General features: G+C 38.8%; 1 protein-coding gene across 1 annotated transcript in view; it reads left to right on the top strand.

The window, feature by feature from the left end:
- The window catches only part of flnbl (filamin B, like), an 81,365-nt gene extending 74,578 nt beyond the window's left edge, over positions 1–6,787 (top strand). The window contains exons 43-47 of the mRNA XM_057845229.1: positions 26–274; positions 340–516; positions 2,681–2,893; positions 2,959–3,123; positions 5,452–6,787. Of these exons, the coding sequence (XP_057701212.1) occupies positions 26–274; positions 340–516; positions 2,681–2,893; positions 2,959–3,123; positions 5,452–5,639 (992 nt within the window). The 3' untranslated portion in view covers positions 5,640–6,787. The remainder of the gene's footprint in view (positions 1–25; positions 275–339; positions 517–2,680; positions 2,894–2,958; positions 3,124–5,451) is intronic.
- The last annotated feature ends 7,645 nt before the right edge of the window (positions 6,788–14,432 follow it).

Genomic DNA, 14,432 nt, shown 5'->3' with positions numbered 1-14,432 from the left:
CTTGTAATGCAAACGTTGGTTGCAGGCGACTACGAGATCGCCGTCAAATTCAACGACCAGCACATCCCGGATAGCCCTTACTTGGTCCCCGTGGCGTTCCGCAGCAACAATGCCCATTGCCTAAACATCACCGGACTTCAAAAGTCTGGTCTGAAAGTGAATCAGCCCACGTCCTTCACCATATCGATGGAAGGAGCCCCGGGGAAACCGGAGGCCAAGGTCACCGGCCCCTTTGGTGTTGAAGAGGAATGCACCGTCACACACATGGAAAAAGGTAAGCCTAAACACGTCCGAATCGTAAGAGTCGTCCACGCTAACAAGAATCGCCTCCCGCGCCAGACAAGTACTCGATCCGCTTCGTCCCCCGGGAGCGCGGACTCCACACGGTGGACGTCAAGGCGGGCCCTCACGGCCGTACCGCTTCCTTCACCGTTAATGTGGGGGCGCTGGAGCACGCCGCGGGAGAAGGCGGGCAGGTCTCCGTATACGGCGCTGGACTGGAGAGAGGCACCACAGGTTTAAGTCAAAATGTTTTAACTGATGTTTTTCAGGAATTTGGATTTAATTTGACAAAACGTTATTCTAGATAAGATTCTTTATCTTTGAGGAAAAAAAAGTGCATTTATCTTATTGGCTGCTATCGACAGCAACAGCTGTCCAGTCTGTTTTCTTCTTCTTTTTTTTTTTTTTTTAGATGAGTGTCATTTTGTACTTATTTTTTTTAAATTTAGCAACAAATAAATTGCATCTAAAATTAAGAATATTTTCTGGATTAGAAATTAAATTTAGCAGCAAATAGATTGCATCTAGAATTAAAAATAGTTTCTAGATTTGAAATTTTTTAAGCTTGTCTCATTTTCTCATTTGTTTAAAAAGTATTTTGGGGGATATAAAATGTTTTTGGTCAAATGTTAAATCATTGTCAAGATACACAGAGAAGAATGATTCCTTAGTCTTATTTGCATAATATCTTATTTGTGTAGATGAGTGCAGTTATTTATTAATATTAAAAAATTAAAAAAGATTCCACCTATATAGTTATCAATATATAATGTATAATTTATTTTCTTCAAAAAGCATTTGAAGATTAAAACCTTTTTGGGGAGTTTTTCTAAAGTAAAAATTAGTATTTAGTTAAAAAATATTTTTCTAGATTTTTTTTTCGATAAAATCATATTTTTAAAAAAATGTTAAGTGTTTTTTGAGTGGTTGTCTCACTTTTTTCAAGTTTTTTCTGAAGTAAATATTTGTCTTTTGTTTGAAGCTTTTACTAAATGCATTTTTTTTAAAGAAATCATTTTTTAAATTCTAGGACTTGAGAGAAAATGTATTTGATTTGTCTTATTTGCATAATATCTTATTTTGTAGGTGAGTGCAGTTTATTTATTTAAAAATGATTCCACCTAGAAATTTATTGATTTATGATGGATTTTTTTTCTTTAAAAAAACATTTCAAGATTTTTTTCTTCTCCGATGTAGAAATGAGTCTTTACAAAATCTTAACATTTCAAAAAAGCAGTTTTTAAGTCGTCCCACTTTTTAATTTTTTTTTTATTTAAAAATTTGTCTTTTGATGAAAAATGTTTTTCTAGATAATTTTTTATTGATTAAATCATTGTTTTTATTATTTTTTAGTTTTTTTGGTGGGTAGTTGTCTCACTTTTTTCAAGTTTTTTTCTGAATTCAAAAATTGTCTTCTGTTAAACTATTTCACAAAATTACTAAATTGTTTTAAGAAATCATTTTTTGTTTTTTTTAATACTAGGATTTGAGAGAAAATGTATTTGTTTAGTCTTGTTTGCATAATATCTTATTTTGTAGATGAGTGCAGTTTTTTATGTATTTAAAAAAGATTCCACCTAGAAATGATATAATTATTATGTTGTTGTTTTTTTCCTTAAACCAGCATGATTTTTTTTAAAGCAGTTTTTCTGATGTAAAAATTAGCCTTTTGTTCAAAACTATTTTTCTAGTTTAGGATTTGAGAGAAAATGTGTAGTCTTAATTTGCATAATATCTTTTTTTTTGTGGACTAGTGCAGTTTATTTCAAGATATCAAAAAGGGCATTTTTTTAAGGTCGTCTCACTTTTTAATCTTTTTTTTTCAAGGAAAAATGTATCTTTTGATGAAAAATATTTCTCTAATTTTTTTTTTAAATTTGTCAAAACATTATTTTTTTTTTTTTTATTATTTGTAGGATTTTCTTTGTCATCATTTCACCTTATTCACCTTTTCCTGAGTAAAAAATTGTTATTCTAGAATCAATTCTTTAAAAAGAAAAAACTTTTTCAGAAGACTTTTTTGGTCATAAATGCATAATAACTTGTTTTACAGTTTATTTATTTGACAAAAAGATTCCACCTAAAAGGTTCATATTTTTAATGAGAAAAATGCATTTCAATGTTTTAAAAAAAATCTTTTTTTATTTTTTTTAGGTCAGTTTTTCTCAAGTGAAAATTTGTCTTTCGTTAAAAAATATTTTTCTAGACGGTTTTTTTTGTTTTTGTTTTTTGAATTTTATTATTTCCAAGATTTTTTTGCACACACAGAAAAGTATGTCTTTCTTTGTCTAGTTATTTTCAACCATTTTAAGAGATGTTTTTAAAAATCCAGGGTTAAAAAAAATAAACAGATCTAGTAGACAATATAGATCGCGCGTGATGGTTTTATCGCTCGCAGGCGTCCAGTCTGAATTCTTCATCACCAACGTGTCGTCGGGCCGCGTGGCAGTAACGGTGGAGGGTCCGTCCAAGGTCCAGATGGAGTGCCTGGAGGTGGAGGAGGGCTACAAGGTGCTCTACACGCCCATGGCGCCTGGGAGCTACGTGGTCTCCATCAAGTACGGCGGCCCGCATCATATCGCCGGCAGCCCCTTCGTGGCCAAAGTGACCGGTTAGCGCCTCCGCTAAGGCTCTCTTTTAGGCGAGACGGCCGTTTGACGCGGCCTCGTCTTTCAGGTTCCCCTCTGGTCAACGTGACGGACGGCAGCGTGTCATCCACGCTGACGCTGGGAGCGGCACGAGAGATGTCGGACGCCAGTAAGGTGCTTAGTCGGGGAGCGGGACTCAGCAAGGCTTACGTGGGCCAAAAGAGCAGCTTCTCAGTGGATTGCAGTAAAGCAGGCGAGTACTCAAACAAGCCTGACTACATTGAATGCATCGTAAACTTTTTAAGTGGCTGTTTTGTAAGCTTGAGGACGATAAACCGATATGACTGGATATCCGGTTTTCCAGGTGAGAGATACAGCTGTATCGATAGTAAAGTTACCATTCGACAGTAATTAGCCATTAAATATTCAATAAACCGATAATAGAGATAGAATTCATACGGAGCCCCCCGGGTGCCAGGATAGAAAAAATAAAAAATCCTAGCTAATCTGTACCCACAGTTTACTAATCTGTGGGTACAGTTTAGTAATCTGTACCCACAGTTTACTAATCTGTACCCACAGTTTACTAATCTGTGGGTACAGTTTAGTAATCTGTACCCACAATTTACTAATCTGTACCCACAGTTTAGTAAACTGTACCCACAGTTTAGTAAACTGTACCCACAGTTTACTAATCTGTACCCACAGATTACTAAACTGTACCCACAGTTTACTAATCTGTACCCACAGTTTAGCAATCTGTACCCACAGTTTACTAATCTGTACCCACAGATTACTAAACTGTACCCACAGTTTACTAATCTGTACCCACAGATTATTAAACTGTGCCTACAGTTTTCTAATCTGTACCCACAGTTTACTAAACTGTACCCTCAGTTTACTAATCTGTACCCACAGATTACTAAACTGTACCCACAGATTACTAATCTGTACCCGCAGTTTACTAATCTGTACCCACAATTTACTAATCTGTACCCACAGTTTAGTAAACTGTACCCACAGTTTACTAATCTGTACCCACAGTTTAGCAATCTGTACCCACAGATTACTAAACTGTACCCACAGTTTAGCAATCTGTACCCACAGTTTACTAATATGTGCACACAGATTACTAAACTGTGCACACAGTTTACTAAACTGTACCCACAGTTTACTAATCTGTACCCACAGTTTACTAATCTGTACCCACAGATTACTAAACTGTGCCCACAGTTTTCTCATCTGTACCCACAGTTTACTAAACTGTGCCCACAGTTTAGCAATGACCCGGAAACAGTAGTCACCAATGTTTGGCGGGGACTCCGAGTCCAAACGCCGAGGGACCGACCGAGCAACCATCTGCACCGTTTGCCCTCGGCGAACAAAGGGGTTTAAAAGGGAGCTATTGCACGTTTTCTTTGGTAGGCGTCTTTCAGGTGTCATCAATCACTATGGCAAGTTGTGTTTGCACATTTTCTGTGCTGCTGTCGTGTCCGTGCGTGCTTAATTCAAGCAGTGTTCATTTGTCAGTTAGCTATTTTTAGTAGCCGCATTAGCGGCTACTAACACACAACATGCCATATTGATTGATGACACCTGAAAATGTAGACGGCTACCAAAGAAAATGTGCAATAGTTACCTTTTAAAACCCCTTTGTTCGCCGAGGGCAAGTTTGGTTTTTGGTTGAAATTTTGGTTGAAACACAGGTTCTCGTGTTTGGAGGAGAAAGAATACTGAATTGCACCATACCCATTGTGAAGCATGGGGGTGGAAACATCATGCTTTGGGGCTGTTTTTCTGTAAAGGGACCAGGACGACTGATCTGTGTAAAGGAAAGAATGAATGGGGCCATGTATCGAGAGATTTTGAGTGAAAATCTCCTTCCATCAGCAAGGGCATTGAAGATGAGACGTGGCTGGGTCTTTCAGCATGACAATGATCCCAAACACACAGCCACGGCAACAAAGGAGTGGCTTCGTAAGAAGCGTTTCAAGGTCCTGGAGTGGCCTAGCCGGTCTCCAGATCTCAACCCCATAGAAAATATGTGGAGGGAGTTGAACGTCCATGTTGCCCAACGACAGCCCCAAAACAACACTGCTCCAGAGGAGATCTGCATGGAGGAATAGGCCAAAATACCAGCAACAGTGTGTGAAAAGCTTGTGAAGAGTTACAGAAAACGTTTGGCCTCTGTTATTGCCAAGAAAGGGTACATAACAAAGTATTAAGATGAACTTTTGGTAATGACTAAAAACTTATTTTCCACCATGATTTGCAAATCAAACAACGTGATTTTCTGTTTTTTTTTTTACTCATTCTGTGTCACATGGTTGAGGTTTACCCATGTTGACAATTACAGGCCTCTCTAATATTTTCAAGTGGGAGAACTTGCACAATTAGTGGTTGACTAAATACTTATTTGCCCCACTGTATTCGAAAAAAATCATCATACGAAAGCCACGCCAGAACAAATTAATTTCGTATCTTGAGGTACGACTGTACTTGATATAATCTTTTAAAATTGTAGCATTCAAAGTATTTTGGAGCAAAATTTGAAATCTATTTTTTTTTGTGCACACGGCAGGCAAAAACATGCTGGTGGTGGGCGTGCACGGTCCACAGGTTCCCTGCGAGGAGGTCTTGATCAAGCACCTGGGTGATCTCCACTACAATGTTAGCTACGTGCTCCGCGAGCGCGGCGACTACGTTCTGGTGGTCAAGTGGGGCGACGACCACATCCCCGGCTCGCCCTTCCACGTCACCGTTCCCTGACGCGAGTATTATTTCCAGCCGTTGACGGCCCTAGACGTTCGATCCGTTCGAACTGGGAGGGTGGCAGCGAATGAACGTTCGTTCATTCGCTGCCACCCTCCCACTTCGAACTGGGAGGGTGGCAGCGAATGAACGTTCGTTCATTCGCTGCCACCCTCCCACTTCGAACGGATCGGACGTCTACTCCCAATAAACTCCGATTCGACGTCTTTCATTGTCAATGGCGCTCCAAGAAAAAATATTTTTGAAATTCATTAATTTTGCACTTGAGCAACGTCGTAACGCTCTGTGCTAAAGACGTAGCATCTGAAGTGCCCTAAATGTTGCCAAAAAGCGTTGAAAAAATGGATTGTGTACTCTTTTTCAAAAGTTTTGAGACACTTTTTCATCTGATTCAATGGTGAAGTGTCTGAAAACATTTGACCAAGTGTGTACTAACACACTGTTGGGGTGCACACACTGCTCGGGGTCTTGCGTGTCTCAGTTTTCACATTTGGCTGAGGAGTGCCCGATTTAAAAGGCATCTGTGTTTTTTCAATGCGCTAGCTTAAAAGTGCCGGATTAAAAATATTTAGTTATGAGTATTTTTTTTAATGTGCCTGTTTGAACACACTTGGTTAAAATGTGTTTTTGTATTTTATAAAAAATTAAACATCAAATTTAAAATTTTTTAAAAAATACATCAAAATTTTTTAAACAGGCACTTTTAAACGATCGCATTTCATGTGACTCATCTTTCCAAGCTAACGTTACCAGCTACGGTTGCACATTTCCCTTTTAAAAAAGTTCATGTTATGAACAAATCTAGTCTTAAAAACATGTATTACAATGTAATAGATGCGCTTTTTTAATCAGGCACTTTTACAGGAGCGCATTAAAACACCTCAGCTAATCAGATAGCGTAAATGGTATAACACGCACCAATTTGTGCACCCTAACAGTTTGTGTAGCAACACTGCCACTACTGATGTTTAATGTACTGCTCTGGGAACTCCCACAATCCTTTGCAGCGCCCTCCGGTGGAGTTCAGTTCTGATCACGTTGATTTTTTTTGTTTTTTTTTTGGCTGGGTTTGACTGGAATGTCGCGCCAACGCTAAGCTGTCACACATTTTCATTGTACATTTGATCAATAAAAACTGGAATTGAGAGTGGGCGTGTTTTTAAATGAGCATCACATTTGTGAAAATATTATGGGCTATACCAGTACTTCTCAAATAGTGGGGCGCAGAGCGATGCTGGGGGTGGCGCATGTGACCTTTTTTGCTGTACTAGAATAAAGTGTAGTTTCACACCCACTCAATGGGTGGCATGCAGTGACGCTCCCATTTTCAGCATGTACGCAGCATTTTTGAATCCAACACACAGCAAAGAGCACTGGAGATATGAAAAGCTAAGACGAGGAAATATGAAGAAGCGTATGTTAGGCCTGAACGATATTGGAAAAAACTATTGCTGGGATTTTTGGGGGTTAGCGATATTAAAAAAAAATATATATATATATATATGTATATATATATATATATATATACAGTGCCTTGCAAAAGTATTCGGCCCCCTTGAACCTTGCAACCTTTCGCCACATTTCAGGCTTCAAACATAAATAAAATTTTAATTTTTTTGTCAAGAATCAACAACCAGTGGGACACAATCCTGAAGTGGAACAACATTTATTGGATAATTTAAACTTTTTTAACAAATAAAAAACTGAAAAGTGGGGCGTGCAATATTATTCGGCCCCCTTGCGTTAATACTTTGTAGCGCCACCTTTTGCTCCAATTACAGCTGCAAGTCGCTTGGGGTATGTTTCTATCAGTTTTGCATATCGAGAGACTGACATTCTTGCCCATTCTTCCTTGCAAAACAGCTCGAGCTCTGTGAGGTTGGATGGAGAGTGTTTGTGAACAGCAGTCTTCAGCTCTTTCCACAGATTCTCCATTGGATTCAGGTCTGGACTTTGACTTGGCCATTCTAACAACTGGTTACGTTTATTTTTGAACCATTCCATTGTAGATTTGGCTTTATGTTTTGGATCATTGTCCTGTTGGAAGATAAATCTCCGTCCCAGTCTCAGGTCTTGTGCAGATACCAACAGGTTTTCTTCCAAAATGTTCCTGTATTTGGCTGCATCCATCTTCCCGTCAATTTTAACCATCTTCCCTGTCCCTGCTGAAGAAAAGCAGGCCCAAACCATGATGCTGCCACCACCATGTTTGACAGTGGGGATGGTGTGTTCAGGGTGATGAGCTGTGTTGCTTTTACGCCAAACATATCGTTTTGCATTGTGGCCAAAAAGTTCAATTTTGGTTTCAACTGACCAGAGCACCTTCATCCACATGTTTGGTGTGTCTCCCAGGTGACTTGTGGCAAACTTTAAACGAGACTTTTTATGGATATCTTTGAGAAATGGCTTTCTTCTTGCCACTCTTCCATAAAGGCCAGATTTGTGCAGTGTACGACTGATTGTTGTCCTATGGACAGACTCTCCCACCTCAGCTGTAGATCTCCGCAGTTCATCCAGAGTGATCATGGGCCTCTTGGCTGCATCTCTGATCAGTTTTCTCCTTGTTTGAGAAGAAAGTTTGGAAGGACGGCCGGGTCTTGGTAGATTTGCAGTGGTCTGATGCTCCTTCCATTTCAATATGATGGCTTGCACAGTGCTCCTTGAGATGTTTAAAGCTTGGGAAAATTTTTTGTATCCAAATCCAGCTTTAAACTTCTCCACAACAGTATCTCGGACCTGCCTGGTGTGTTCCTTGGTTTTCATAATGCTCTCTGCACTTTAAACAGAACCCTGAGACTATCACAGAGCAGGTGCATTTATACGGAGACTTGATTACACACAGGTGGATTCTATTTATCATCATCGGTCATTTAGGACAACATTGGATCATTCAGAGATCCTCACTGAACTTCTGGAGTGAGTTTGCTGCACTGAAAGTAAAGGGGCCGAATAATATTGCACGCCCCACTTTTCAGTTTTTTATTTGTTAAAAAAGTTTAAATTATCCAATAAATGTTGTTCCACTTCACGATTGTGTCCCACTTGTTGTTGATTCTTGACAAAAAAATTAAATTTCATATCTTTATGTTTGAAGCCTGAAATGTGGCGAAAGGTTGCAAGATTCAAGGGGGCCGAATACTTTTGCAAGGCACTGTATTTAAAAGAAATTTTTACTAGATGACTTGAATAGCTGTTTGGAAAGACTTTGGATGACTCATCATGACCACAGTGTACAGTATTCCATTGTTTTTCGCGGTTAATAGGGAGCAGAACCCGCCGCGATGTGAAAAACCGCGAAGTAGCGCATACCCCCCCTTGCCTGGTACACCAGACTCGCCGCTGTTCCAGCTATTGAGTCTGGCCACCATTCACTCGGATACAATTTCCAGGGCGGAGCAAGCCACAGCAAACAGACAGCGGAGTGGACCAATCAGCGACGGGCAGACGTGACGTTAGTAAAATGGCGACGGCAGGAGGAGGGACTTGCGCGCGGAAGTAAACATACGAAGAGAGCGGAGTTTATTCGACATGGCTAGCGCGAGACAGACTGTTGTCAATGACTCGTGTCGATGTGTTTTTGGTAATTTAAAACTGATTTTATCGTGGATTGGAACATATTCTCGGCTCTCCCGTTCACCATTTGTGTTGTTGAAGTAGACGACTTTCGACGCGCAAGAATGACGTTGCTCGTGAAGAACACGTCACGCAAATAAACAAATCAGATTTGTCGATTGATTTTGTATCTGCTCGAAAGGCCGTTAATGGGATGGTTCCCAGACTATTTCTCTCAGTGTTTGAAAAATACAGGGAGAATAGTCTGGCAGAGCCAGGCAATCCCCCACCCCCATTTTTGTGTGTGTATATGTGTGTGTGCTTAATGTATTTATTCAGATCTAGCACTGGAAAGAGATACATATAAGAAATGTTTTTTCCTCACTTTTCCCCCCAAAGTATGATTTAAAGAAAATGTACATATTAAAGATGTCCCGATCGATCGGGTCCGATCACGTCATTTTCGAAGTATCGGAATCGCCAAAAAAATATCGGACATGCCTTTTTTTAATATATATGTATTTTTTTAAATAAATCGTCTTCTATTTGTATTTAACGTTACAGACAAAATGCCTTACACTCATCCAGAGTCTTTAGTTTTGGCTTAAAGTAGGGCTATCAAATTTATCGCGTTAACGGCGGTAATTATTTTTTTTAAATTAATCACGTTAAAATATTTAAAGCAATTAAAACATGCGCTGCACGACGTACTCACGCATTGTCGCGTTCAAATTATAATGGCGCCGTTTTACCTATGTATAGAGCTAAACGGCAGCGTAAAATGAGTAAAGTGAACCTTACAATCCCTCTCTCAACAATTAGAAATATTGTGGAGAGCAATGTGGGGAGGCAAGGTAGAAGTTGATCTTTTTTTCTCAACACCCTATGTTATTTCCCAACGCAGAAAAGATATATCAATTGGTGCCACTACGCACAGTCATGGTTCCACTTCCCATCATGCATTTGGGCAGAACAGTTAAATGGCTACAGTATAATTTACTGAAAGCTCAATAAATACACTAGATGGCAATATTTAGTCACAATATACAAATTCACATTTATCCTTTAAGAATTCCAAGTCTTTCTATCCGTGGATCCCTCTCACAGAAAGAATGTTAATAATGTAAATGCCATCTTGAGGATTTATTGTCATAATAAACAAATACAGTACTTATGTACTGTATGTTGAATGTATATATTTGTCCGAGTTTTATTCATTTTTTCTTAATTTTTCATATACATTTTGGCAACGCATTGTCGGGAATGATTGGAATTGAATCGGGAGCAAAAAAAAAAAGCAATCGGATTGGGAAATATCGGGATCGGCAGATACTCAAACTAAAACGATCGGGATCGGATCGGGAGCAAAAAAACATGATCGGAACAACCCTAGTATATATATTTATATATTTTAATAAATGCTTTTTAAGCACTTCAAATGTAATAATTATGATCAGTTTTAAACATAACTGTCCCACTGAATCATTTTTAAACAAGAATAAAGTACTGCAGTAGAAAAATGCTTGGCTTTATTAAATGCTTCTGTTTACCTAACATGGCTGTGAGTCTTGGAGTGACATGTAGAAATTCCTCATAATCACTTCTGGCGTTTATTTTATATGTCTCGAACGTCTCCAAATTCTCCCCCCACAGACAAACACATTCATCCAGCCCGCGCTTCCTTGCAGAAACTGTTTAACAAGTTAAACAATGATTGACAGATTGCTGCTGGCTTCTTTGACCAGATCAGAGCCATCGTTAACTTTAATAAGCGAGTGCCGCAGTGACAGAGAGCTGGTAAAAGGGGTGAGAGAGGGGAGGGTGTGCGAGCGAATGAAGCAGATCAAAGGTTTGTGGATTGGGAAAAAAAAACAAAAACGCACGTCCTTGCGATGGGACTATCGCGCATGCGCACATCGCGATGGCGATATTTAAACGATATATCGTTCAAGCTTAGCGTATGTAGCATTTGATTTTTGCCTTTGACTTTTAGTACAGCAGGAGACGAGGAAAGACCGGTCTGTTTACTTTGTCTAATAATGCTCGCAACGGACAGCAAGAATTTTTTTTTTTTTAGCAAAAACATGTCCAATATTGCCAACAATCGTCCTGCTTTGTCAATGTTACATCAGTAAACCAGCGAGTTAATCAGTGCAAGATAACACCACACCATAGTAAAGGAGCTGATGCTGCCTGCAGCAAAAATAAAAAAAATCCCTCTGTCCAATGACACTGTCATTTTTGTTCAATTAATTTTTGTTTTTTCGGTCTAATTGTCTGACATATTGTCCTCATGAGTTGATGTTGCAAATCATTATCTGGTCTTTGCCTTTTTGGCAAAGCCAGATAATGTTATTCTACGACTTTATTTTTATTAATCAACTTATTCTCTGCGTTTTTTTTCGGCGCGCCGCACAGCCAGTACCGCTACCAAATGGCACCATTCAGGTATCGACACATCCGGAATTTTTGTGTGACTGGCTTTTTGTCAAACGGCCCCGAAAAATTTTCCGTTTTCACGTAAACGCCAATTTTCCGATTTTTAAAATTTTTTTCAAAACGCTACTTTTTGACCACATCACATAATTTGGACATCAAAAATTCCGGGACGGTGAGGGGCATAAAGATTGTATACAGAATTTGGAAAAAATGTATGGTTCCCCGGGAATTTGCCAAAAACTTTCCCATTCATTTTTAATGGGAAATGTCCCATTCACTTTCAATGGGATTTCCAATAGAATCTACATTGCATTGTTGCTGTTGACGGCCATGTATGTCAAATCTATTGATGCTAATGGATTTGAATTCTATCAACACCTATGTAACTAAATGCCATTGACGGCCGTGGGCGTCCAAAAATTTTCCCATTCATTTTCAAAGGGAAAAACAAAAAATTCCCCAAATCGACAGGAAATGACCAGATATCAATAGGACGTGTCCCCCAAACTTCCCTAATTCCATTGACGCTTTTGAAGGGTGCTGCCATTGACGGCCATAGACGTCCAAATTTCCCATTCATTTCTAATGGCATTTACTTTGCTTAATGCCATTGACGGGCATGTTTGTCCATTCTATTGATAGCCCTGGGCGGGGGTAAGATCTGTATCTCCACACGGCAAAGACCAGAAGTAATTTCTCCAGTTTTGAATTTATTATTCCTTATTGATTTTATTAAGTTTTATTTTTCAGTGTCAAACGGTCAAAAGTGTATTGAGTGTATTTTTACAGTATGGATGTGTTTTTTTTTTTTTTTTTTTTACACCTTGTTCTATCTTACTTTTTTAGCATTAAAAAGGACACAATGTTATGCAGAGGTGTACTTATACTAATAAGAATTCTATAGACAAATGATACTATAGTATATTTACGGTTGTGGCAGAGAGTTGGGGGGGGCGCGGAACGTTTACAACTTTCTGGGGGGGGCATAGCAAAATAATTGAAAAGCACTGGGCTATACCGAGGCATAGACTTTATTATAGGGCTGTCATAAATATCGCGTTAACGGGCGATAATTAATTTTTTTCAATTAAATACGTTAAAATATTTGACGCATTTAACGCACATGCCCCGCTCAAACAGATTAAAATGACAGTACAGTGTAATGTCCGCTTGTTACTTGCTTTTTGGTGTTTGGCGCCCTCTGCTGGCGCTTGGGTCCAACTGATTTTATGGGTTAGTACCATGAGTGAGCATGGTGTAATTATTGACATCAGCAATGGTGAGCTACTAGTTTATTTTTTTGATTGAAAATTTTACAAATTTTAATAAAACGAAAACATTAAGAGGGGTTTTAATATAAAATTTCTATAACTTGTACTAACATTTATCTTTTAAGAACTACAAGTCTTTCTATCCATGCCTTAATAGAATGTTAATAATGTTAATGCCATCTTGTTGATTTATTGTTATAATAAACAAATACAGTACTTATGTACCGTATGTTGAATGTATATATCCGTCTTGTGTCTTATCTTTCCATTCTAACAATAATTTACAGAAAAATATGGCATATTTTATAGATGGTCTGAATTGCGATTAAGGCGGCCGCTAGCTACATTCATTAACAGACTAGCATTGTACTTCGACATATTTACCGTATTGGCCCGAATATAAGACGGTGTTTTTTGCATTGAAATAAGACTGAAAAAGTGGGGGTCGTCTTATATTCCCGGTCTAGACATTATACCCATTCACGACGCTATAAGGCGCCAGATATTGAAGCGATGTTCTGTCATGACAGACCTCAGCTACTCTCAAGTTTAACCAGTTTGCATTATTTTATTGCAATGTTTTACCTTATTCAGATTTGTTTCAAGACTACAGTTACAGTTAGACTTCACTTTGATGGTAAATGCAGTTATTGCAATTTTGTTGTTTTATCACAATAGATTGGTTTATTTACATTTCAAAAACCAGAAGGCATTCATTTACGAATTTGATTGCACTTTAGTTTACATATTTAAATGTTCAGATATTAAGATTTGAATGAGGCAAAATAACATGCTTTTTCTCTCAAATATATTGTTATAATCATTTGTTTCGGATGTATTGTAATTATTTTCTGTATAAAATTTAATTTGGTGCTCAAAAAGTCTTTTTTCAAACTTGAGTCTTGAAAAACAGGGGGTCCTCTTATAATCATGGCCATCTTATATTCGGGCCAATACGGTAATTTGCCAGGTGACACTGAATGACATCTGTCATAAGCATTCAATAATGCCCATGATGGTGTCATGAATCTTAGAGCAGGGCGGTAAACCGAAAATTTACCGGTACCGAAATTCTTTACAATGACCGACGTCATTTTGACCATGACGGTAAATTCGGTCATTTAATAAAACAAGAAAATATAGTCTTTTCATCCCGCTTTGACTCTGTGTTGTTCAGCTATGTTCCTTCCCCTTTAAGAAAGCAGACAGTGTACTTACGTATGGAGTCACGTGGTTATTAGGAAGCCAAACAAACGAGCCCGGTAGGCTAACGCTAGCGGCTAACGCGACAAGCAAACGTGATGGAGTGTTGCTTAAGGGAGGTTCGCCAAACTTTCACCCGACATTAAATAGACTCTTGGCGGCACCCAGACGGGCTTTCACCCGCTGTCCTCCCTTGTTCTCACGATTTCCAAAGAGGATGCTTTCAATGCTTTCTACTGGTAGCCAAGCCACAGGCTAACGCTAGTGGCTAATGCTAGCGGTTAACGCTACAAATGAACGTGATGGAGTCGGATAGCGGCTCTAA

This window comes from Corythoichthys intestinalis, chromosome 9, assembly GCF_030265065.1.
Source record: "Corythoichthys intestinalis isolate RoL2023-P3 chromosome 9, ASM3026506v1, whole genome shotgun sequence".
Lineage (NCBI taxonomy): Eukaryota > Metazoa > Chordata > Actinopteri > Syngnathiformes > Syngnathidae > Corythoichthys > Corythoichthys intestinalis.
This window is presented reverse-complemented; position numbering and strand designations above follow the sequence as displayed.